This window comes from Hetaerina americana, unplaced genomic scaffold (genome assembly GCF_022747635.1).
Source record: "Hetaerina americana unplaced genomic scaffold, ioHetAmer1.1.p SCAF_3, whole genome shotgun sequence".
Lineage (NCBI taxonomy): Eukaryota > Metazoa > Arthropoda > Insecta > Odonata > Calopterygidae > Hetaerina > Hetaerina americana.
This window is the reverse complement of record NW_027286874.1, coordinates 19,874,382-19,902,056: the sequence shown is the minus strand read 5'-3', so window position 1 is coordinate 19,902,056 and position 27,675 is coordinate 19,874,382. Positions and strand designations below refer to the sequence as shown.

At 38.0% G+C, this 27,675-nt stretch overlaps 1 protein-coding gene across 1 annotated transcript; it reads right to left on the bottom strand.

Annotated features, from left to right (window-relative positions):
- On the bottom strand, nucleotides 1-27,484 carry LOC139690711 (protein yellow-like). Its single transcript, XM_071588222.1, has 3 exons — nucleotides 27,246-27,484; nucleotides 6,886-8,008; nucleotides 1-771 (listed from the first exon to the last, which is right to left on the bottom strand). Exons 2-3 carry the CDS (start codon nucleotides 7,987-7,989, stop codon nucleotides 580-582), a joined length of 1,296 nt encoding a protein of 431 aa, XP_071444323.1. The 5' UTR covers nucleotides 7,990-8,008; nucleotides 27,246-27,484; the 3' UTR covers nucleotides 1-579.
- Between the last annotated feature and the right edge of the window lie 191 nt (nucleotides 27,485-27,675).

Below are 27,675 nucleotides of genomic sequence, written 5' to 3'. Positions count from 1 at the left end.
TATTGGTAAAAAGGTTTATAATTTTATTAGAGCATTCGTTTGATGTATTACATTGTCGTCCATTGATACACTGACCTTATAAGTTTATTTAGTCCTTTTAAATGTTTCCTATAGTGTATAATACCTTTAGCTTTAACATTTAATCTTTGTACATGTAATAGGAATTAAACCGAGAAAAATAACTCGGCTATAAATGATGAATCAACGGGCAATGGGTAATTTATAGATGCATTTTTGACTATTTCTTTGTTAACTACTTGGAGATTTAGTTGTTAAATAAGACAAAAAGTATAAAAATAAAAGAAGTAAACAAAAAATAAAAGCATCTTTTATCAGTTCAGTAACTTAGATAAATGACACCATTCACCATCCCATTCGGTACCCGACTGAGGGCTCATTCACTCGCCGCTCAGTCACCACCTATCAAATGCTCAAGAGTGACACAAACTTGCGGTACCACTTCGCTATTGGCGGAGATACTGCGTGATCCCATCTGTCCCACGGTGGCGTAGGCGCTACCACGCTACCCGCGAAGCCCTTTTTCGTCCAGCGTTGTACCTCCGGCGCTAGATGAGGCAGTCAATTGCCGAACCGGATGGGGTTGTACCCCCCCGCGCTATCTCTAATGCCTTCATCGCAAGGGGTGCCTCGAGTCAGGTCCCGACTGGGAGCCGCGAGCACCCTAAAGTTGACGTCGTTGTTGTTTAGGGTCCCGAGGAAGTACGCTGAGAATCGGCTGGCCATCATCCAAACCCTGTCGTCCTCGTCCACCTGAAATCGAGTTTTAGATGTGCGTTTTAAAATGAATTTGTAATATCTGGAATGGGGGGATGGCAGGGAAAGTTTTTTTTTGAAGTTACTGTAGTCGAATCCGAGTGTTCTAATTCGGGTTGTGCTCCCTGAAACGAGTGCCAAGAGCAAAGTAACATAATTGCATTTGCTAAACTTGTGAGTGGATCTCTGCGAACTGAATACTACCCAGTGTTTCTACTGAATACCCGCCTGGGATATTATTCCGCAGGGGCAAGGAAGCAGCCATTCCATTTCCCCTTAGCCGTATCATGACGGAATCCCGCCGAGTAATGGTAGTTATTAGGGGAGGCGACCGACATCTATAGTCATCTGCCCCCTATGGTGAGTAATTTGCTCGGTGTATGATGGTCAGAGACTAGAGGAAAGGTGGAGTGAAACCTAGTCGATATTAATGAAAGCCACGATTTGAAGTGTCACCCAACGGCCGGCGTACTCCCCTTGAAGTGCTCTCCACAAAGTGCCCCAACTGGGGTATTGGACGTTAGTGAAAAAGTCCTGCCACCGTTGCGATACGAACTCGGGCTCTCAGGGGAGCCAGTACGCAAGCCACCGCACCATCCCTATTCCCCAATGTCGCCCGTCAAAGCACAGATTCAGTCTGCTTCATGGCCCAATTCACCAATCCAATCCTAATCACAGATTTTTTCCCCCTAAACCTTTGGAGTGCAATTTCGATTGGTGATGGAAAACGCTTTACCTTAAGACTTCGGTTCATATTATTAATATTGATAATACAGATTAAATTTACATAGTATTTTCGCTAATATTCTTCCTCTATTGACCGTAGTAGGTACTGAAACCTATTTAAATTGTGGTAATGAGTTTAGACAGATTAAAGTTCTGACAATGTAAATACATGTTAATTCATGTATACTATGTACTCCAGTCGAATTCATCCGGAGTCCGAAGAGGGTATTTTCTTTCCGCTCACTTGAATTTTCGATTTTTACTTGCGTTCTTTTGTTCGCGAACCATTTTCTGTTTGGATTTCTAATGTTATGATGTCTTTTTTGCTCCAACACAACAGAATGCCAAAAAAATCCTTGAGGTCAATGGAACTTTCTCCTGTGCTCAGTTCACTTCTTCGAACAAAATCAAAACGCTGTTGTTGACAATTTAGCTACTTGCAAAAATTTTCCCCTCTGAATTTTTTCCGTATCTTAAAGAATTTATATTAATATTTATATTTATTTCGGATCCAAGACGGGCGATCACGTTTTTGCCCTTCTGTGAAGTGTGCTGCTGAGTCACATTTCTTTCTCCTTTGAAGACGCGCTCTGCGTGCGTTAGAAGAGGAACCTGTTTTTCGCTGATCGGTAGATATCGTGTTCAACGGCAGAGATGAGGAATTAGTTGTTTCCGGAGGCCCTCGCAGGCATCAGCTGATTCTCTGGCGATTTTTATGGGGAAAACCGACGTTGATTATAACTCCTCTGGCTACAGTTTTCCGCTCCCGCAAGCAGTTGCGCACTGCTAAGCAAGCCGTTTTCCGAAGCGATTTGCCTCCTCCCGTCTTCCTTCATTTTCGCGAGACTCGAATAAATTACTCATGCCATCCACAGTTTGTGCATTGCACTATCTATTTGCTGGTGAGTATACATTTGCTGTTAATTTTTGATCGATTGATTCATTAAGCCTGTAATTCAAACATCAGCTAGCAAAAATGTGTAATGAAATATCAGCAAAGGAATGTGTGATTCAATCGATAGTTGAGAAAATCGGTCCAAGATAGTCTTTAAAAAACTTTAATGGTTGGAAACCATTTTTTGCCAATTATTTAATAAGGAAATGAGGTTAGATGAGCCGTAATGCGAAATAAAGTGAATTATAGAAATGGTGTAAATTAGTTGGCACGAAAAGAGTCTTATGGTAAACCTTAGAATTTATTGGATTTTCGTCCATTATATATGTATTAGTTTATTGTTATCATGATCATTATGCACTGTAATTAATAGAAATTAAAAGTTATTATAATCGTGAGCAACGAATCATAATTATCTAGTATCCGTCACGTAATGCTATAATCATTTATTTATTGAATATAATTTTTGGGTGGTGACTTTATCGCACACAATATTGTTTTTTCCCTTTAAAATTTAGCAGGCATGCTACGGGCAGATTTAACGTTTTTTATATGTGACGTGGAGACACTATGGCTAGGTAGGGCATCCAAAATCCTTAAAATAAGAAGGAAATTTGAGAGAAAGTTCCAAAAAAGTGCAATACATTCATGCCCCATCGACGTTTTGACTTCTTCATAGTAAAAGTTTTCTTTAAAGTTATGTAGGTCTGAAAAACATTTTCAACAAAAGACCCTGCCAGATTCACTTTGAAATAATGGTGATGAGAATCTCACAGTGTACTAAGACGAAGACATTTAAATACTGAAAAGGCCTTGGGAGTTCACGGTAACATTCCGCAAGCGTTTGTTTGGAATAATTCCAGCGTTGATGGAATATAAATGCGATTGTTTGACACTTTCCTCTTGTGAGAGAGCCAGCCTATTTCTGTACATTATTTTCCTATTGAACTAAATACGTATTCTTATCAGAGCATCTATAATGCTGCTTGTGCCTCTATATTGATTGGTTAAATCTGCAAATATTCATGATATGGAAACTGCCACAGCGAAAAAATAATGATGATTACTGATTGCTATAGATGGTTAAATTTATAAATTTTATCATGAGCAGGGCTTTTTATGTCAGCTAAAAATGGAAAATATGTTCTTCTACAATATCATCACTTACATTTAGATGTTTTTCGAGGACATTTTAGTGTGTCAACCATAATGATATATTATTATAATTTGTTCACAACATGTAAAATTCATAAAGAAGTAATAGCTTCCCAGTTATCATGAAATTATGGACCTACTGTACTCAATAAAAATAAAATGCCTCTCATAAAAATAATCGGGAAAAAATATTACGGAGCCATGCTTCGATGACTGGGTACCTTGATGCACAACCGCAACGTGAAAAGCAATGAAAATTATACGACATGAAAATTACTATTAAGATAACCGATTAGCCAAGGATAGTAATGCGGTGGGGTAATAAAAAATTCAGAGTGGCAGAAGGATTCAGCCCTGACGGAAAGTGCTAAGGAAGGTACGTAAACTCCGGTACTTATTAAAATAACAAATCTGATATTTTTGAGAATGTTTATTTCAATAATTTATTTAAATGAATCCCCATTCAAGAAGTTTGCTAGGTTCACCTACCTCCACTGTTATTGCTAACTGCGCTCGGAAAATCCGTATATTCAATGAAGAAAGGCAGAAAATAGCTCATGGACGCCTCATTGGTGGGCTTAGCTTCCATTGATTTTCGGCGTTCAAATATATTTAAGATAAACTATGATCCTTCCCTTTGAAGTATACCAAAAATTGGTATATATATATATATATATATATATATATATATATATATATATATATATATATATATATATATATATATATATTGCGTGTGTACGCGCATATATTAAGATATTAAGTAAATATATAGCCTAATTAGGGCTATAAACTATTAAGGCTTATACGGCTATTATTAAGGCTATATAGCCCTGATAATCATAGCCTTAAGGCTTGCCGAATGAGTGACTTTCTTAGCAACATAATGGTATCATGAACTAACGCGTATAATATACATTTCTTTTGAGCCTTCGAAGTTCCAGATACTGAAGAGTCCATTGTGAAGAAAATGGGAATCGGAAGCGTCTCTATTGCCTCAAGTTATTTCTGTGCAAATACATATTTTTACGGCCGTTGCGAACGCGTGAAACTATCGGCAGCCTTTTCAAGGATGTTGATATTAATTAATATAAACTGGTATAACCGGTTATACCTACAACTTAGTTTATGCAGTTAAAGGAGCAGTTTCAAAAATGATACTGAAAAAAATCAAACACAAAAATACATATTTGTATTCTCAGATTGGTAGATGTGGTAAAGAAAGATAGAGGAGAAAGAATTTTTGGGTCTTTTGGATACTAAAAGTGGCCCCGAAATATGCGCCTTCGTGAAGAAGATTATTATTATTATTGGTATTCTACCGGTTAAGGTTTTGAATGGGCTGAGCGAGCACAGCTGATATCGGCTCAAGATAATATACTTAAGTAAAACTTAAGTCATAGAATATTTTTATCATTTCAACGGCTAACTTCAAACCTACTTCAAACCTTCATTTTTTCATTTTGGGGTATGAACGTAGTGCTTAACGCTTGGGACGATGTATACAGGGTTCGTCCGGAAAATAAGTGTACTGATTTTTTCCCGCCGCTCCAGGCGCGCCCAGCACCGCTCTGACGGGCTGCAATTGGAGGGGGGTATGTTGGCAAGCGACGCTGAAAAAGGCAGTCGGCTCTGAGCTGTGGTGTAGTGAGGAGCTCTGTTAACGCGAACCTCCACGCTCGACCCACGTCACGGAACGCGATGCCGAAGTTTTTGGAGCAGCGTTATTCCATCAAATTTGCGGTAAAGCTTGGGAAATCGTCTACCGAAACTGTCGGTATGATTAACCAGGCTTACGGGGAGTCAGCCATGTCCAGAAACATGATCTTTCGGTGGCACAAGATGTTCGTGGAGGGCAGAGAAGAGGTCGACGACGAACCACGGCCTGGACGCCCATCAACGACACTCACCGACGAAAATGTGCGAAAAGTTCGCGATGTACTGAACTCTGATCGTCGTCTTAGTGTTCGAATGATAGCAGAGCAGTGTAATGTGCCAAAAACAATAGCGCACGAGATTATTAGGGAGCAATTACAGATGCGAAAAATTTGTGCAAAGTTGGTGCCGAAAGTGCTCAGTGATGATCAAAGACTCAATCGTTTGGAAATCGCGACACAACTTGCGGATCACTGCAAAAATGGACTTGGCACCACCGGACTTCTTTCTGTTCCCGAAGATAAAGAGGAGTTTGAAAGGAACGCGATACGGGACTTTGGACGCCGTCAAAGAGGCCGTGACGACGTGTCTTCGAGAGGTTCCCGATGATGCCTTCGCGGGAGCGTTCCAGGAATGGGAACGCCGCTGGAACAAGTGTATCGACTCACAAGGGTCCTATTTTGAGGAATATTAGCTTAAGATATGTAAAAGTGTAATAAATTTTTTTCCTGAGCTCAGTACACTTATTTTCCGGACGAACCCTGTATGTATAAATGTATAAAATGGCTATATATTTAACTATAAATCCATAAACTTAGGGCATTTGGCAAGCACTTTTATTTTTTTGTCCCTGTATTACCTTACTGGTTACTCTTATGTCGGATTTTTAGCCTAACGAACGATGAAAATCAAATGGATATACTGGGTAACAATTGAATCTTGCGATGCGTGGGCGGAGAGAGAAGCCCATGGAGGACTCTAACACGAAGGAGAGAGGAACTAATCGAATCCAACCTGGGGCACGATATTTATCGAGGATGATAATTAAAGAATATTTAGAGGGGAGAATTGCAGAGGACGGCCGAGGTATGACTACACGAAACGGGCGATGGAAAATGTCGGTGCAAAGAGCTACGACATAATGAGGAGATTGGCAGGGAAAAGGATATTTTGGAGAGCTTATACAGAGAATTCTTAAAATTGTGAGCACATGATGATGATCTTAGATATTGATGATAAGGAAGAAATCAGACGAACTTCCCATGCGGCTAAAAGTTTTGCGTTATTTATGTGTTTGATTAAATTGCATTTTGGTTTTCAAATTCTAAGTTGATGCAAAAACTGTTTTTTTGGTTTCGCTTTTTAAATATCGTCTATCGTATCTTCAATCAAACTTGATGCCCACTTGTGCTATTATTCCTTACCCTGAGAGCAACAACTCTATGAGGACCCAGATTTTTGTGGAAAACTAGTCCAAATAATCAGGACATATTGAAAGAGAGCGAGAAAGCATCCCAAGTACAACTTTAAGAAAAGTGGGTGAAGGTTAGAAAGTGTGTGCACTATAATTTTTTTTATGATGCTTCACAGGAAATATCATGCCGAGATGGACCGTCGGGCGTAACTTAAGCTATAAGAAGCTATGTCAAAATATAAATGCATTGTATAAGGAAACTAACCTTGATACCGCTAGCAAACTGCATAGTCAGATCATTTCTTGCTACAGTGTGAATATTGGATGGGTTGTGTGGTTTATTTGGGTTGTAGCAAGCCAATGAATTGCTGCCTAGGAGTCCGAAGAACAGGACTCCCCTGCTGTCAAATGCGGAAGCCGCAGATTGCGATGGCTTCTCCCCCGAGGACATGACGAACTCCCTTGGTCTGGAATTGGCCTGACTTGAGTTTCGAAGAACTGAAGTAGGAACATAGTTCTCGCGCGCACTCGCCATGGCGTGGAAGTACAGCCTCCTATTCTGAGGGTTCAGTTCGGGGTGAAGAGCGAGCGAAAGCACACCGTCCATCAGGTCGAAGGTACCCCCGTTTATGTTGAACGTTCCCCACGTCGGATATGGGTAAAAGAGTTTGTTTTCTACCCTCCAAGAGTTACCCCTCTTGGTGTCGGTGACCACTAGGCCGTAGGAGGTGACGTCTGCCAGGTACGCGTAGGTGTTCAGACAGTTATCCGCGGTGGACACCGAGTCGAGGGCCACAGTGACGAGTAGGGTTCCCTCCTTGAGCGCTGTCTTGGGGAACCTGTATCTCCTGATTAGCCGATTTGTGGTTAGGTCAAAGGACAGCAGCTGAGGGGGACACAGAGTCTTGCGACCTTCGGCGGAGAGAATGCTGACGGCTCCGGAATCGATGACCCAGAGCCTTCCGCACTTGTCCACGTTGACCCTGAACACGGAGGTGAGGCCGTCGCATGACTTGTCTCCGCTGTTCCAGGACCAGTTTGGGTAGGGGTTGAGTAGGGGCGAGCATGTCGTTCCTTCGGTGCACCCTGGCGGGGAACGGGGCACCGAGGCGAGGGTGGCGGGTATTCCCTCCTTCCACCTGGGCATCGTGATAAAGACTCGGTCTCCCACTGCCTGCACGTCGATGGGCTGGCTGTTGCCGGGAACGAAGTAGCCAGAGCGAAGGGCGCTTTGTCTGGCGGAGTCGCTCGGAAACTCGAAGTCCAACGTCGACCATCCGAAGATCTCGGGGAAGTTCCCTTCCGCGGTGCATATGGGTGCTATGGACAGCGCCAACAGCAGGACGCACGTCGTCGCACGGAACGCCATCGCGGGTGGTGTCGGCGTTCTACAGAGAAGAGAAAGAATCGTTAGATCGGGTTGTTCCGTGAATATCAATTCGCCTCGGCCTGGCATGGAGTCAGGCATCCATTGTATTTTATGACAATAAAGTTATTTTATGTCCTTGAAAGGGGTTACTTGAGCTCAATGCGTTTTTTGTGCTTGAGTTTGGCCTTAGTCATGCGTCATCTCTTTTTGTGCGCTTAAGTTACATAATTAACAGATAATCCGCATTTCTACGCCATAGAATCAGCTGTTCGAAAACAAAAAAATATTCCAACGTAAGTAGTTCTGTGACCTTAAATGGCGTTGCATATTGTTGACCGGTCATCGTGAGCTGGACTCGTGGTTCTCAGGGTAGTGTTCACATGTACCTTGGCCTCCATTACAATTTTTGGTGGTGTGTCCATATTTCTGACATTTATAGCACCTTGTGGCCGATATAAAGTCTTTCCCCCTATGCTAGCTAAAATCTAGGAATACCCAATTGTTATTTAGCAGCTGTTTTCTGTTGTTAGGATCCACTTCAATGACCCAATTCGTTGTTTGCATTTCTAGTTTGCCAAATTTGAACATCGGCTTGACTTGACTCTCCGGGATTAGATAGTTCTTATTTTTAATCCCTTCCACAATGTCTTCTTGTTCTATATTAGCCTTCATCGCATATAAAGCCAACCTTGGTAGTACCTTCAATGGTATCTTTATTAACAGATTGTTTACAGCGAATTCTTTACATTTGCTAAGTTTTTCCTCGATTACCTGGTTTTCTGTTTCGATTTCAATCGCGTTATTCTTAGTCCTTGTGGTATTTTAAATTTTAATCCTTTGTTTTTTGGGGTTTAATATTTTAAACGCCTTCGATTTAGTATCATCACTCGTCTTCTCCTTCGTACCTGCCCCTAGAGTAATTATTACTGCGTAACTCTTATATAGTTTTTTATAACTCTTATATATACTTTTTTGTCCACTGGGGAGTTATCCTTATTTGATAGCCCTATTCTTTTCTTTGAAAAAAGGTCGGCAAAAGAAGGCCTAGCAGAGGGTTTAGGGCACGACGGTTTTAGTTTTAGAAACTTCGGACCTGAAATGGCTGACTGCCATGCTAGCGAATAAGTCGTCCAGCCAAATGGAACAACGCGGGGGCGACTCAATCACCTCGTTGTCATCATGTATGTAACTGATGATTTAGTGATAATTTTTGTTTCCGTGTTATAGTTGTGACTGAAAATGAACTATCATATTTCATCGCGATTCCTTTATGGAGCGCTTCAAATACTTCCCAAGCCACTGGAAATATATTTTTTTCAGGTAACGCATATTGGCGTTGTTATGGGAAAGGTCCTGAATCCAAAGTCGCACGCCACGGCTGGCAAGTGCTAGTGTGGTGTGGAATAACCTGACCAACGGAAATTTAAATTCTGGGTCGCCACAATTCGTTTCCCGGAAGTTTTTGTTCTAGAAAAATCTTTCTTGGTTTCCGAAAGGGTTTGGGTATTTTTAGGCATGTCTTCTACGTTTTCGGGTGATAGTGAGCAAGAAACTAATGGCAAATATCTCTTCACGCCCCAATAACTTCAGTGCGTTTGTCTGAAGATAGGTTGGTGGCGTGACAATGCGTTCCTGTTACAGAATTCGTCGCTCATGACCGTTTATACCTCCTTCCTGGTTACGGTCTGTGGTTCTCAATTAGTTTTTTTTTCAAGTTCCTGTGATGCACAATAGATGGAAACTCAACCATTTTAGATCACATTTCTAATCGTAACTGTCTTTAGTAGGCATCATGTCAATCATATGACATGTGTTATGTGTCATATGATGTAGTTCAATAAAAATTCTGATGCAGCTGTGAAGGCAAGTTATTTTTCTCGAAGTAAGACGAAAAGAAAAATAATATAGATCTTAGGTTTAAAGCTTTGCGGTTTAATTCACCATATTACCTGTATCTGTATGTGGTTTCTGTACGACGGTTGTCTGAAAAGTATCCGACATCAACATGTACGAGTGTATGACGGTATGGCAGCAATCTTCAACACAAATTAATGAATGTGTTTGCGCATGCATTGTAGGTACTCGCCACAATGTCAGCCATTTAGGGCATTCAGTTGGTGTTTGACAATCGTTTGAGTGATTCGTAGTGAGGAGTTTTGTGGAAATGGAAAAAATTAAGTATCGAACTGTCATTTAATATTTGTGTTTGAAAGGCAATACTCCTACGTCATTCAAATACGAGTTGGATGCTCTTTGCGGGGACTCAGCAGAATCATTTACAACCATGAAATTTTGGGCTGCTGAATTTAAACATCTAGTTGACCTAATAAAAGTAGCCGTTCGACGTATGTACACATAATGTATAATGTTTTAAGAAGAGTGAAAGAGGGTAACTCAAGGCAATAAAATATTCTTAATCCGTGGTTTCTTAGGTACATATATATATATATATATATATATATATATACATATATATATATACATATATATATACATATATATATACATATATATATATACATACACATATATATACATATATATGTATATATGTGTATATATACATATATATATATGTATGTATAAACCATAAACATAGTAATCAACCCGAAGGTTGGTTTGATAGGAGATGGTAGAGTTCACCCAGTACTAAGACCTATACGGTGTGCGAAATTCACACATCAGGGTAGGGGGGCCAGTTCCTTTCCCTGTGCCGGTTATGGTTTCCCAGGAAGACCTGGCACCCGAAAAATCACTTAGCTTGGGTATAGCTGCAGATGCCCAGAGTACCTTGCCCGGGAATCGAACCCGGGCCTCTCTGGTCAGCAGCTCAACGCTCTACCCCCTGGACTACCGCGACCCACACACACATATTATATACATATTTATTTGTTTATGTGTAGTTTATATATATATTTATAAAAATAGTTTATATATTTATATATATATAGTTTATATATATTATATATATACATATATACTTATAAATACACACACATATATATATATATATATATATATATATATATATATATATATATATATATAACACTTTTTGAAAGTCTCACGGACGTGAATAATAATGTATAACACTTAGCACTAGTCGACACAGACAAAAACACACAGAAACACACAAAAAAGAGACTCACTATTTTTCGAATTTTCGGTGGTTTATCAAAGAGGAAGAGAGGGACAGAACTCAGAGTTCTGTCCCTCTCCTCATAACTCGACTATCGAAATAAATCAAAAATCAAAGAGAGTCATTGGATCTTTCCATACTCTGATTTAAAATTATTACTATTGTTGTATCGCGTTTATAAAACAGGAGCTTTGTGCTTTCTCCTACTAACCGCTGGAATTAATGACTATGGTATTAGGTTGAATCATAGTTTTACCCATTAGATCACGTAAATATACAAAAATATTTCTTGTCCGCATACTTACTCGATATTTGCTATACTATATATCTCCGAAATTCGGTACACGAGCGAATTATTTGTACACTATGCCAGAGCATGAAAAGTCAATATACGACTATTTGACACGCGGGAGGAATTTCTTGTTTAAAATGATAATATCATGGTGATATGCGTACTGAACTTGGAATTTATTGGTCATAAAATGATGTAATCTGATAGGAGTTAAATTGCATTGTGTAAATAATTAAAAATGAATTTTTACGTACAATGATCGGAATATATAGCGATATTATTACATTTAACGTGCCATATATTTTTATTGCAAATTTTGTGTTGAAAACAGAAGCGTTGGTGAATGAGAACGGCTTTTTTACTCGCTTGAATTATTCATATTCACAAGTAGTTGAGTTCTCAATTTCTTCGCACGGGTTATAAAAGGAAACTTTTTTTAATATTCCCTTTTCTAAGTACGCCTGGGAATTCTCGTATATTGTTGAATCTGAGGAACTGACAGGAAAAATTACGCGGAGGATACAAGGAAGAATATGTGTGCTCCTTTTGAAGCGGATACTCTTTTGGTACGCACGAAGTTATCCATGAAAATCTATTTCCTTGTTTTAAATTATGAAAGCTTTACTCTTGTATTGATGTCAATACCTAGATAAGAAATGAACGACAATGGGATAAATTCACATGCTATCTCTTCAGACCACAAAATCATTTTATTCTTAGGCCAAAATCTCTAAAATATGATGAGAGAACAGAGATAATTATCAGCATTAGAAAAATATTTGGTACCACATGCGATTGAAGTAAGACATTACGATTAATATCCGTTAATATTTAGGCATTTTAATGTCCGGAATGAATGAAGGGCTGCATTGCATTTTTGTTGTATTTCCCATACATTCTATCAGGACTACATAAATATTTTTTCAGCCCAGGGTGTGAGATACCCCACATGATGTTTCGCTAATTTTCTGTCGGATTAGGAGTAAAATCTTCTACCGTGTCAAATTTCAACCTCCTGGGTCTTCTGCAAGTATGCCAGCTTTTTTTGGACACGCATGAACACTGGCATACAAACAATTCTGTTTAAATAAGCTCAATACGACATCCAAATAATTTTGAAAATTAATGAGTTGAATATAAAATAATTTTTTAGTAGATATCATCTAGCATGTTAAAAATGAAGGTTGTCGAATCAATGGATCTCATTATGTAAATGAATTTATAATATTTGAATATAAGCTTTTATATGTTTCTGAAAACATTAGCAATCTTTAGCTTGGCGTGTACATTGATATCTCATTAAAGTGTTTGAGTGAAGTGCACCTTGGATTATTCAACTCATTTTAGCGGAAAGCAACGGGCGGACATCGTAAATATCATTTGTTGGAAAATCTCGAAAGCCTGTGCATAATTAAGAGTTATAATTTTCCTTATCCAACATACAAACGTTTGAATAACGAGATGGGTCCTCCTTCGTCGAATAATTCGTTCAGAGACAAAGAAGAGAGAAACCGTCTCTGACAGATTCAGACACTCACAACGAAATCGAAGTCAAGCACGCGAATATTTTTAATTAGCGACCGTAATTGAATTATTCTGTCAATCTCGCCAATTATTGCATGGTACATATCATTAGGCATGCATTTGTGTATGTGCTCGATTGTCTGTGTATATGAGCAAATATAAATTCATACCAGCGGCTATGCCGTCTTCACCGGAAAAATCCATCCCTACAGCTCTAAATGAATTTTATTCCTATTATAGGCATCTGGATGTACTTGTGTAAGGTGCTAGAATTGTGTACGTAAAAATATAAATAATTCTGAACTAAATAATTGCTTTTATTGGTATACGACATAATTCTGAAATAATTCTCTGGAAGCAAATATTAGTACATGTTACTTGATCATTAATGTAGTACAGTTTATTGTGCTACATAATTTGGTCAGTATTGAAATACATGAGATTTGATTTTGACTGGCATAATGAACCATGAATTGGAAAGAACGAACTGATGGTTTTTAAAGTTTAATTTTGAAAGACATTACTCGAGACCGTTGAACCGAAAAAATTATGCACCTTTAAAGTTAAAATTTAAAGAAATAATCCGAGAATGTCGAATTTTGCAGCAGCTATTCACAATATACGAAGCGTCCACTCAGATATCCTAATATACATTTGTAAATGATGGAGTGGCCGGAGAAAGAATGCGACAGTTGAACTGTCGCTCCTCATTGAAGTGAATCATTAAAATCTAAATTCTTAGTGAAACGTGCTTCCAACTGTGTGTGAATTTTTTTCCGAAAGATCGATTTTTTATATCCAAAACATCCAGGAGAAAGTTTATAAATCGGACCTACCCTATGTTACTTTTTGTATTGTTTCCTACTTATGCAAACAATTAGAAAAGCTTACTCCCAAGTAAACAAATCAATTTTCAGATTATTGGTACTCAGATATTATTAAAATGTATGCAAGGACTCATTTTAATGTATGTATGGCTAGTGTACTAAACTCCCGCGCTAGACAACCTTGCGGCGGTTTTGTGTGGTATGATGTAGATATACCTGTAGGTAAACAAATATCTGGAATCGTCTCGATCTAAACCTACCAGTGGTAAACTTGTTCCCGAATTGGTAGGGACTATTCAATAAAGTATACCAATAAATTGTGATAATTTAATATTAAAACCTCCAATGTAAACTCAGAAACTCGGCAAAACATGAGGACCTGATGATGAATATGAAAAAAAATAAACTTTGATATTTTGGACTCGAAGAGGGAGTCTTTTGGAAGATAAAGGATCGTACTTCCTTGATATAATAATATAATGATAACAGGTAATCTACCGGTTAAGGTAGGTTTTGGATAGACACAAACTACTCCCTTGGTAAATGAAGGAAAATTCAGGGAGGAGATAATTATCGCAAGATTGCGTGCAAAGAGCGTCCTGCCGTATAGCAAACAGATAGTTATGTCTGAGATAGCAGTTTAGCCTGCGGGCACTAAAATGGTGATCATGCTTAAGGATGGCAGACGAAGAAGGAAAGATATGAAGATTAGGAAGAGGAGGTGATTTCCAAAATGAATGGACGACGTTTGGAAAATACGGATTGGGAAACCGGGAGAAAAGCGGAGATAGGCTAGTAGAATTCAGAGGGCAACAGCAATTATTAGTTGCAAGCAGCATCGAAGGCTCGCAGGAGAATGTACAGTTGGTAAACATAAGAATTCCGTAAAGAATTTAAATAGCATTTTAGCAAATGAGGTACTCAGGAGACAAGTCATAGACTGCAAAAATTACCCTTCTGATACCAACAATTTTATCAATTTAGCGATCATGGAAAGCCATCTTAAATTTAAGAAACGAGAAACCCGCGAAGAATAGTTGGCAAGCAGCAAAAACAAATAAAACTCGACTAAGGATAGCCTTCAAATATAGGACTAAGAAAATATTTTGCTATAGGCATTACATTGGATGGCTTATTGATACGGTCATGTAGAAGGTGGACAATAAGCTATGGGAAGGGGAAGCACGGGATCCCATAGGTAGTAATACATTTTGTTGACTAGAAAAGAAAATATAAGAACACGAGGACTGTCGAAGGAGATTTTTGTTTTGTTAGGATAATAAATGAAACTAGCTTGAACTCTATAAACGTCAGTGAAATGTGGATTGAGAATTTAGAGAAGGGAAAAAAACATTGGAAAACAGAAAAAGTTTGCAGCTATCTATTAGATAGTAAGACATTGCTTCTAGAAATACAGCGTATGATTTCATTCAATTCCCGACAAGATTGATGGAATTTCATTTTACGATGACAATTAAGTGAACACATGAAAGGAGTATCTTTTATCTCATCTAACTTTGAACAAGCTTTCATTTCATTAACCTGACCAAGCTTTCATCGAAGGTTTGGACAAGAATCTCCTGCAGAGTTATGAAACTAAATTAGGATCTTAGATGGAGTCTCCATCAGAGACCAATGAGATTTTTAAATATTAATATTTTTTTATATCGGAAGCAGCAGCAGTCAATTAAAGAAACGATTAGGAAATAATTAGTGGAATAGTCGACGCAAAAATATGTCTACTAGAATAAAAGACTACAGATAGCCGGCAACTCAAACCTTGAAGTTAGGAGGCACTTCATTGAAACGGGAATTATTACCATGATTCTCTGTGGCAGTGTGGTATGGATAATAACAGCAGCGTAGTTTGGAGGAATTGAAAATATATGTAGTGCTAGAGGAAAATATTGTTGGCCAAATGGACTGATATCCAGCGAAGAAGTTCTCACATTATATGGAAGGAGAAGTATAATGGGGACTCTAGAAGAAAGAGGGTTAATATAATCGGATATATTTTTAAAGTTGATGACTGAATGAAAACAATTAAGGATGGAAAGGCGAACGAGAGGAAACACGAGCCTTAGGATGAGATAATGACCTGGAAGAAATAAAATAACCTCGAAGAAATAATGACATATGTCATAGAAAAAATACGTAGACATGAAGGGATTAGCTTGAGAGAGGAGAACTGAGAGAAGAATCTGCTGAGATGGTAAATATTTTCTTACCTTGCGTTATTATTTTATGAGATAGGTCTCTCAGGTGTGTGTATGGAACACTAATTAATGTTGTACTCCATGAGGATCTGGTTTAAACTGATTTATGGGTTGGGTAATTAGTGATAACGATGTTGATATTCTTAAGTCTTGTCATTGAAGAGATATTAAGGAAATTTACAAACGATAACTTTTGAATGGCGCGTTTTTTAAGTGCTAACTAACTGAAATGAACTCTTCGTCGCCGAATTTTATTTTTGTATCACCGCAGCTTGCTGTAATCATTAAACGTGGTCAGGAGATTTGACTATTGATCAAAGGGTCTCGGTTTTAAATCCCGGGCAATGCAGGACATGTATCATTGGAAATTCTGCCTTGGAGATGTGAATTTCCCACTCCTTAAGGTTTAGTACACAGTGAACTCCACCCTCTCCTTTCAAAAGTAACCTTCGGGGTGACAGGAAGAAGGGGGTAGTAGTTATTGAGGAGTCTACTCTCAGTAAAGGCCATTTGCGTTGATTTTTATTTAATAATATGAATTATTGTGGTCCCATTGTGAATTGGAATCGGTTTGCACCACAAATGTAAACTATGAAACTATCATAATGCATGATTTTTAGAGAAAATTGAAAAAAATATAATGAATTTACTTCTTTTTTCGTGAAAAATAGGATAAAATGCAATTTGGTGAAATATGAGTAATGCTTTGCCATTTAAATGATCACATTGTGTAACTCTATATTAATTTCCTAACCTATTCGTGATTACCTGGTCAACAACTCTGCTGACAGCAGAATCAGTATAAGACAGATATACTACCTTGATCAAAAATTTCCCGGAATTTATTCAGAAAATTAAAAATACAAGTTTATTCATCTAAATCTATATTGTCCCCTTCAAAGTAATCCCCATCGACTGCAACACACTTATGCCAGCGCTTGATCCAATCCTCGAAACATTTTTTATATTCGGTTTTCGGTATGTCCATCAGTGCTTCCTGCGATTTTTCCATTACTTCCTCTCGGCTGCTAAAACGCGTTCCCCGTAATGGTTTTTTAACTCGATTGAACAGAAAGAAGTCACAGGGAGCCAAATCAGGTGAATTCGGTGGCTGTTGGATGGTATTTGTTGCATTTTTCGTCAAAAAATTACGAGTAATGACAGCACTGTGCGACGGTGCGTTATCATGGTGCAAAATCCACGAGTTTTCTGCCCACATTTCTGGTCTCTTTCGGCGAATTGCTTCACGCAAACGTCTCATAACGCCCAAATAATACTCTTTGTTTACTGTCTGGCCTTCTGGCAAAAATTCATGATGCACTACACCGTTGTAATCCATGAAAACCGTCAGCATTGCCTTCTTTTTTGACTGAAAACGACGTGGTTTTTTTGGTCTCGGCTCATTTGGTGAACGCCATTCACTTGCCTGATGTCTGGATTGCGTGTCGTACTCATAAACCCACGTCTCGTCTCCAGTAATGATCCTTTTGATGAATGTGGGATCGGATTCAGCCTCGCAAATCATGTCTTTTGCGACGTCAACACGGTCTCTTTTTTGCATGAAATTGAGGTCTTTTGGCACCAACTTTGCTGCTACACGACGGAAACCCAAATCATTAACCACAATGTCTTGGGCGGATCCATAGGCAATGTTCAAGTCCTCCGCTATTTCTCTGATGGTTAATTTGCGGTTATCGACCAACATTTCTTTTACTTTATCAATTTTTTCACCGACTTTCGATGTCGATGGTCTGCCACTGCGTTCATCATCTTCGATTGACTCACGACCACTTCTGAACCGCTCGTGCCACTGGTAAACGACCGTTTTTTTAGAGAATCGTTGCCGAAACACTTTTCCAACATTTCCAACGTTGCAAATTTAAATCCATTTCTGAAATTGTAAAAAATCGCCAACACACACAGAGATAGATGTACTCTTGGCTACGTAACTTTTGCAAATGTCAAGTTATGACACTAAGATTTAAAGGGAATATCAACAACAGATGTACCAATTTAACAAAAAAAACAGAACTCAAATCGGAACGATGGGAGCGCCACACGGTGGTTATTCCGGGAACTCTTTGATCAAGGTAGTATATCAGAATTATTATCAGTAGTCTACCGAGTTAGGGTATATTTTCAACTACACTCTACTGCACTCCTAAGCCCTGATTAAATTGTACCAAATACCTTCAACACCTATGGTGAATATCATTATAACTTGTTCCTCAACTCTAAATGCTTTCTTCTTTACTCAACTCCATCCAAAATGCCTATTATTTACCTCAATGTTGCAGTGTTATCCCCTATGTTACAGTTTTCAGCAACTCATTGGGCCTCAGGATCTTCTGCACCTACTTTTCGAATCTCTCCCCAGAGCCAGCTGTCATTCATCCTCTGCCATGCCCAGAATTTGGTCGTTTGTTTTCCCTTCCGTCAATTTTATGCTTTCCATTCTTCTTCAGGCAGCATTATATGAATGATGAATATCATCTCTTGGCTTAAAGTTATGGAATCCTAGTAGTATTTTCCAAAAGCATTTAGCTCCTGTAGACTTGTTTAATATTAGTCAAGGTCTTAGGGGATATCCGATTAGCATTTGCCTCTTTAGAATAGTTCAACATACCCATTATTAATTCCAATAAATATATTTACGGGAACAAGTGAGTGGGAAAGGAAATGTAATGGATCGTAACTTTTATTCTAAACTTACGAATTTTGAATGCGTACCACAGGAAGGAGCCTGCTTAAGCTGATAAGAGTCATCGGTATTAAAATCCATTAGGAAGCCGAAATAAATCAAGTTCAACATTCCTTCAAAGGAGAAGTGAGAGGAATTCATGAGAAATATAAAGAAAAGGCACAGAAGGTTATGATCGAAAAACGAGTTCACCTTGCTTAGGTCCTCTAACCGAAAGTTGTCCGGAATGTGTTAATGGTTTCAAATGGTAGCAGAAGGAGGTTCGGGGGTAATAAAATATTTAAATACTCATGGAGTGATTGCCAGAAAATTAAATCATGCTGAGACTTGATTTTGAAATTTTCAATTTTTGCTCCCGAAAATGCAGGAGTTAAAGGTGTCATTCTGATCAATGACAACAATTCGTTTGAATGTTTTACCATCTGAAGAAAACTTTGATAAGACTTTTTCTTTTATATCATCCATGTTATATTATATAGAATAATTGGAGTCTGCATTCTGGTGTCTCGTACCTTTTACTCTAATACAGAAAAACTACCGGATCGATTTATTTTAAATTTGCTACTTTTGCGTGCTGCTGCTTTTGCTATTTTGAAATTTTTCTTTGCGTGAAACGTTTTAAAGCGTTTTCCGCAGCTTAGAAATTTATACTACTTACGTGATCTTTTAATTGTTTTCATTTTCTACGGCATAAGTAATAAGATTAAAACACCGTGGCTATCAAGATAGAGAATATAGTAGCAAAGCAATGTAAGTGGCCGATAAATTAAGGAGATTCAAGTTTGAAATAGTCCGTAATATTTTTTAGAATGACAGCAAGGAGAAAATGAATTTTCGGGTGTGAGTCTTGGTTGTTCCAATATCAAAACATACCATAAATAGTTAGCTGAAAATGTCTAAGATGAAATTTAACAGCCCAACAAATCCAACTCATATCACCATATTGTACCATAAACGGCTTTTTATATTGACTATATTCCCATAAGTTGCCGAAGAAAAACGTGCGCGTGCTACGTAAAGTGACCTATCCGTCATTTATTTATAGAACATGGAGCCAATTAAAATATCATGCTTATTTGCCCCCGAGTTCTGAAGTAATTAGCACACATTATATTACGTGGCAAAAACCATGATAAAATTCATGATAGTTCTTCCAATTTCAGTCTTTAAGTTTTGACGCACGCATTAACCGAAAGCAATTACCGTGGTACTGTGAAGTTACTGTGGCGTAATAACTTGGCTAATGGCGCTGTGGTCTGGTAGGTTCGTCAAAATTCATTTAGAGATTTTGAACGTCGAATGATGTATTGTCGACTCAATGTCAGCCTAAGAAAGTAGCGGTTCTTCCACCGTGTGCCTTCACTTACGTGGTTATACACTGGGCTCTCAGGAAGTCTGACGACGGGATCGTTACTGTAAACATCTTGAATGTATCAGAAGAAAGAGGGACAGTATTAATAAAACTACGCTGATTGTTTCTAAAAAAAAGAGAGAGGTAAAACGTGCAGGATGTCAACATGCAGACTAAAAGGTTGCCAATGTGCACAGGCCTTATTGTTTGTGAAGGAGGATTTGTAACTCCTTTCTGCAGAGCGCTATTTGTCCAGAGCGATGCGAGGAAATGCTTTAGCATTTCCTAGAATCACGTCAAGAAAAGATGAAAAATAAAGGAATACAGTGGCCATACGGCGATCTGGTCTTCCTTGGGTCATCGCTCGCTCCAACGAGAAATCCTCAAGGTTAAGTCGGACGGAAAAAATCTCGGAAATTTTTTTCGCAATCAAAGCCAAATGCGCGTGATGGGCTGGGCGCCCGTTTCCGGAGAGAGGCTTCCCTTCGTTTATTTTTCATTCGAGGAGTTTTTCACTTTTGACTGCGTCACTCCTCGTGCGAAGAGGCTGTTTGATGGATTCCCCATAAGTAGTTTCGGAGAAGAGGAGAGGGAAAGCCCCCATGAAGGGAGAGAGAAGAAGGAAGGGAGAGGAGGAATAATGGGCCGAAGTGCGCAAGCTGAGGAGACGTGATCCTTGCTTCGGGGCAACAGGTGGAGAGGTCTGAATAGGAGGATTAGAACATCAGTGGAGCGCCGTAGAACAGGAAATAGTCGCTGAAAGGTCATGGTCACGCAGCGCGATTGAAAATGCGCGAGTGTAGGGCCAAAGGTCTAATTTAAAAAAAAATAAATAAAACTAATATCTTTCGCTGGTGTTGCGGCATAAGGATGTAGTCTGCGCTATCTTTCTGTCGTCGGCGTTCGTATATATTCACCTCAGACGTTTAGAATTATCTTCCCGCATTTTCTCATGCGCATTTGCCCTTCGCGATGCGCCGAACTGCTAGCATCGTCTCACTCATGGTTGTGTTTTCAGTCGAAGATGGACTTTGAACCTGGGCAAATAATGTTGAAGTCTTTGATTCGTGATCCTTAAACTGTCAATTTATACATACTTCCCATTTAAATACGTTTAGGAGACACTAGTCTAAGACTTGCAAAATATGGAGACCCGTATTCTCTTCTGTCCATTGTATTTAATGATAGAGTAAAATAGATGATTGTGGGCCGGTAGTCGAAGAAGTCGTATCAAGAGGATTTACTTACATGTGTGTGTCTATATATTTATATATATAGTATATTATGTGTTTTATGCATATTATTATAATATATACATATATTAGTATATTTTTTGTGGCGACCAAATGGAATACAAGCAGATAAGTAAGAAATAACAACCTCATAATGGTTCGCTATATGCATTGACCTTGTGACGGCCGACAATAAGCACACAGGTAAGGCAAACGTTTATCATGAAACTTCCTAGAGTAAATGCGTATCATTTTACGCATCCTTCCAAGTTCTTACTCCTATCAACTTCTATTTATTCTTCGTTGTATTCAAATGAGAGGTGATGGAAGATTGCTTCTTCTTGTTATAAAGCCGCAACAGCTCAATCTTCCATATTAATGTTTATGGTTTTCACTGGCATATATTACTTCCTGGTTTGCCGCTTATGCCCATACGAATGTTGTAAAATGAGAAGTTATTGTATTTACGATTCTTAGCCGTGTGAAACATTTAAATTATCAAAAAACCCCGGCCCATTGCTCATCACCATTATTAGTCCTCTTATCGATTTATTTTTATCATTACATTTCCTCGCTTTTAAATCGGTCATGCTTTGTTTCATAAACATTATCTGAGGGCCGACCTAATTTGTATTTATTCTAGTTCAATTTTCCAACAATGATCTTCATCAAGTGATGATGCCTTCCTCCTCCATTATGATTTTCCATCTTCGTTTAGACTTTTTTATGAGATATTGTTTCTCTCTCCTTTTTCTTGGTATATCTTCATTATTAGTAATTGGAATTATTCAGCAAACTTATTCTCCTGTATCACCATATTTTCCATTATTGTAGTTTCTCTTATGCTGCCATCGTTGTCCATTGATACCATTTCCGTAGAGAGTTGACCTCCAATAAATGCCTTGAGAAAAAGTTTTTAAACGCGCTTGGTAGCAGTAGCTCTTTTTGGTTTTTTTCTCACTACTGTGTCCATTCAGATTCAAATCACATTTCAAAAAAGTACCGGTCCGAATTCCGGTCTCTGTTAATATTTAGATGATGTTAACCTTCGTGCTTGTAAATTTTCGTCCCTTTATTACTTCTCTTTAGCTTAGTAAAATATGTGCGTACGCTTATTCTTTAAAGTTATTTAAATTTTTCGACCGATCGACTGACCAAATATGTGATCATTTCTTTATAAGAATCCGTTGAACGGAGAGCATTTTTGTGATCTAGCAAATTTTAAAATTATAGATGATATTAGCATCATTATATCAACTGTTTTAACAAATGTGATAACATTTTTTTGCATAATTTTCATCATATATCCACATGCTTGATGCATTTTTCGTGAAAACTTTGAGTACCTATTGTTGTTTGGAACATAGATAAAAGTTGATCTTCCTCATCATTCCGCTACACGCAATTCTCAAAGTAATTATGTTTGTCAGAGAATTTCTCATGAATTGATTAATTGACCTGCGTTGCTTGAGGCTATGATAGCCTCAAACAAATTTTCCGTCATCCACAGGACTTCGCGAATGAGAGCCATTTTCTGTACTGGTGGTTAACAGTACCGAATATAAATAATTTAAAAGTACATAGAGAATTATTAGTTATAATAAAATGAAATATTTTATGATTAGGAAGGTAAAATAGAATGCATAGAATTAAAAATACGCGAATGGCTTTCAGGTTCTACCATTCAGATTCACAGTCACTGGAGTCTGGTATGTAAAAATAAAAACTAAACATTTACCAGGTCTATTTTTGTTTAGCCAGCGCAGAACTTAAGTGGGTATCAAGGCAAAATTTCAACTTTGCTTATTTATTTTATGAGCTATAATATGATGGATATTGATTTACCTATAGCGGATCATAATGGTTTGTTTAGCATGATAATTTAAGAACAGACCAATAAAATACGCGTATTCTGCATATTAATCGTAATTAGAAAGAGGCAGAGTTATCTTAGTATTTATAGCCTTTTGTTTAATTTGTCGGCAGAAATTTGGTTGAATAGTAAGACCAGTTTTTCAAGTAATCGTGCCTGTGATTTCATCTAAGAATCATAGTTTTTATTTTGTGAGCTAAATTGATCTTACATTAACCTGGGCGCCGTTATTTTGTTTTTTCAAAGTTCATATTAAGTGATGAAATTTGAACCATCATAAACGTCGCTTTTTTCCACAGTAAAAACAAAGTATTGATAGCAATTATGTGTTTTCGCATTCGATCTAATTATTGTGACTTTTGATACGCATTAGCAACTAGTAATGCGTTATTATAAAATTTTCTTGAATTAGTCAAAATTATTTTGAATATAAAGAGTAGTTTAGCATTTAAAAACTATATTTTAGATTAGACCTATCGTGAAAATAGTTTTAGTATATTCGCGTGAAAATATATTTTAATCTGATTGGAAATGATTTTCACTCCTTGGAATATAATTTATTCCATGAAATATAATTCATCCTATAGAATATAATCGGCGATAGGTATCTTGGAGGTCATTAGATCCTCAACACATAGAAACTCGAAAAAAATCATTGTAGTCAATCTGAAGGTTAGTTTCATGGGTCACAGTAGAACTCAGATAATACTAAGCCTTGTAGTCGTCTGAAATTCACCTATGGCACCCAAAGAACCATACAGATTGAAAAACTGTGTGTTAATACATTTTGCTTATATATATCAGAATAAATTTTAATTTAAAAATTTTGAGACGCATAGAATATAATTTAGCAGAGTTGTCGTTAGGGCAATCAGTTCTGCACAATTCTTCGTGTCCTCATATGTTTTTTTCGTAAACTTTGTCTTCCCATCTTCCTGGGTACAAATAAATCAAATATTAAATGGCGGTTATGAGTAATAACTGTACGAGTGTTTAACTTTTTCCATGGTTTGATGCTGTTTTCTAAGGTACATAGACTACTGACGAAATTCGTCTATTAGTCATTAGACTTTGTGTGTGTTCAAAAATATTACCGCTAGTGAAGATAGAATTCTGTCTCTAGATTGATGGTTTTAGGTTAAGTTGTCCGATTTCTTGAATCTTTCTTCTGATTATATTTCTTGGTGTGCGGATATTTGTTCGTAATGTAGAAAATATAAACGCTTCCGATTGTATATTTACGCTGTTTTGTGCTATCTTTTCTGACATTGTCGTCAAACACTGCGTTTTCCGTGCGGGAGTTTATTTTTAATGGCTCGCTGACCTCTGGATTTGAAATGGGACGCGCTAGAGTCAGAGTGACAAAAAACACAATCTGAAATTATCGGGAACATTGATGTGGATTTAATTATCTTATAGAATATTTATAACGATGAACATTTCTTAGACTGGACCTTAAGTGCGAGAGATAAACCCATATCAAACGCCATTAAATAAACCACGGATTTCATCGAAAAAAATTTATTTTCGTCAGTACTTCGTAATTCTATTTAGCTCCACATTTTTTACGGATAGTAATAAAAATCGAGAACATGTTAAGTGAATAAGAAAGAGTTACCCATGTGGGTGAATTAGATTCCTTGTGGTATTCATGCATATCGCCGCAGTCCTCACAATAAATAAAGAATGACAAGAAGGCTTCATAATTGTTTTCTCCCACATTCATTTTTGACGAACCAGTAGCCCCGTTAAAAGGGGAAAAAATAGTGATCGCATTCTCAATTCTTTAGTAACAAATATTTCCCACTAAGTAATTTAATGATCCATAGAACTCTATGAATATTGCTGTGTTTACTTTGGAATTGCATTCAGAATGTTAGGAAACACAATCGACAACATCAGCCAAGATTACCGTACGAGCATTCAATGTCCGTTTCTACTTTTTCGCTCACATACTGAGTGCCAAAGGCAAATACGAACCCTTTATCAATAACATCCTTTTAGAGCCCAGAGGGAACATCGAAGTATAAAGCATTTCAGCTTTCGATGCGGCTTGTCGGATATCTTTGAGCCGGTGCTTAGTTCAGTGGTATACCTATCTCAACTCTAATTAAGTTAGTGATCCCAATATCAATGGCAACGGAAGATATTTTGAGCAGCTGTCAGTACCTCAAGCATTAAAAAAGTTGTAAGTGGACATACTTTTTATCTTTTTTTGACTTGGGCTGAAAAAAGAGTTCGGCTTTTATACGAGGGAAAACTTGAATTAAACATAAACTCATGATAATTTGTACGGATAATCGGATAACGAAAGGAGTTATCAAATAAATTTAATCCTCTAGGTTACAGAATTCAGCTAATAGAACCGTATATCTCCGATTATGATATGAATACTCATTTTTTTGTCAAGGAAGTCACCCCGTTATTTTTGTCGGACTTATTAGTAACGCCCTATATAATTTTTTCCTCTTCATTAAAAAAATCCAATGGAGAAAAGTCACGGATCCACATTGAACATTGGTAACTAATATTCAAACTATTTGAGTTCAGCGAGTACCTTCTTTTTGACGCGAAAGAAATTAACTTCATACCTCCAGGAAACGGCCGCATTAGGGCCTCTCCTTCCTACATAACGTGGCGTGACAAGTTTTTTGGAAATTAGAGGGAATATTCTCGAAAAATTTCTATTTCTTTAGGTCTCGTCAGAACTCCAGCCTTCAAATCCCCCAAAAAAGTAAACTCATGGAACGTAAAAACCCCGGATGTGAGCAGCTGATTTTCTCCTTTGATGGAGCTCAGTTCATTGATCATTAATCTTATTTTATACACCAGGATTGGAGTTAAACAAATTATACTATAAATAAAGGAATGATTAAAATTTCTTATAAGGTGATTAGAGTGAAAAAAATAATTTCTATCAATATACATCCGACACCAAGTAACCGATCAAAGTAATTGGGTTGTGCTATTAAACGTGTTTGCAGAAACTTGATAAATGATGCACTCTGGATTGATAATTTGATAACACTTTTAAATGAATAGTTTTAACCTGATATATAATGACAAAGTAAGTTTATCATTCCTATCTTGATCCTTACTCTGAATTTGTATAACGAAATAAAACAATGTAGATTAATAATGCTTACATATTTTGCGGCTGTCGTCCCAGATGAGAAAGATAAGAAAGAAACAACAGGTTGGCTTACATAAAATATTTTTTTTAGTTTTTGTACTTTTTAACATTTTAATATTATTAAATTAATGCTTAAAGAGCCCCGCTGCTATGTTAAAACGGTATATCGAAATAAATCCTGAACATGCTTGGCACTTAACGGTTCACAGAGTTCATCTGTTTATAACTGTTTCATAGTTGCTGATTTTTCCATCACCACCGGGCGGCAGTCAAAGGAACGGTAATTTTCTTTTGCTTCCGTACATTTTAGACATCAGAAAAAGTTATTAGTAACCCATTCACTGTCATAGAGTTACATCGGGAGTCATTACTTAAACGAAGTACCTTCTACGAGAGGCGAAGTCCAAATATGTAATCCGGAATAACGATTTTGACGAAATATAGATAGGTGCAAGTTATTCAGGGCTTCTCGACTAAACCAGATTATATGGGCTGCAATAGTTATAGATAAAAATTTCTAAGCAAATTTAAGAATCATGACATATTTTTGGAGTGATTCCCGACATAGGGGTCGACATAATATAATGAAAACCATTTAAGAAAAACTATTTCCTTTTGACTGCGTCTTGGAGTTTATAGACAGGAGGTCGAGAATTTTGTGAATGTGTGCGCCGGCGGTAACTATAGAAGATACGCGATGCACGTTTATGGTCACCGGGGTTTCACATAAATACCTACTATATATAAATTGTTGCTGTCACTACCTCTGAAAATGTACTTTCAATACATACAAGAACGACTCCTATAAATCAGAAATGCACTAATAGGTCTATGCTTTCGAAAGTAACCATTTTCATTGGCAACGCAGAGAGCAACTCTCCGGGAAAAAGCATTTTCTCCGTTCGCGCGAACACTATTTCAGATTAGTTGTGCCAAAAGTGTATTTCCGGTGTAGTGTCAATAGGTACCTTCTTTGCCCTTTTCCTCCGGTTATCTCCTCTCCCCGCGGGAACGGAGGAATTATGAATCTCTTCAGGCCTCCACTGCCAGAACTTCAGGGTCGGCTACGTCCCGCCCGCGAATCCTCCCCTGTTTCCTGGTCTCCGATTTTCTGGAACGGCCGAAAACGCTCCGGCGCACCGACACGCTGTTCCGATCAAGGATTGGCAAGGAGCGAACGGTGTGAGGGCAGCGACAGAGTGAGAGACGGCTGCCTGGCGCGGCTTTGGTTATGACGGGGTTTCTTCCCGGGGGAGATAGAGAGGGGGAAGCGTAGGGGTGAGAGTGGAAGGCAGGAGGGGTGTGAGGAAGAGGGGAAGTACGTAGAGGGGTGTGAGGAGTGAACCGCAACACCGCGGATGACCAGGACTATATCGAGGAAGAGTGAGTATGTGACGG

Coding starts and splice junctions, on each gene's coding strand:
- LOC139690711 (XM_071588222.1), bottom strand. CDS start 7,989: ATGGCGTTCCGTGCGACGACGTGCGTCCTGCTGTTGGCGCTGTCCATA. Junction 772..6,885: donor AGTTTGCTAGCGGTATCAAG/GTTAGTTTCCTT, acceptor ACTCGATTTCAG/GTGGACGAGGACGACAGGGT.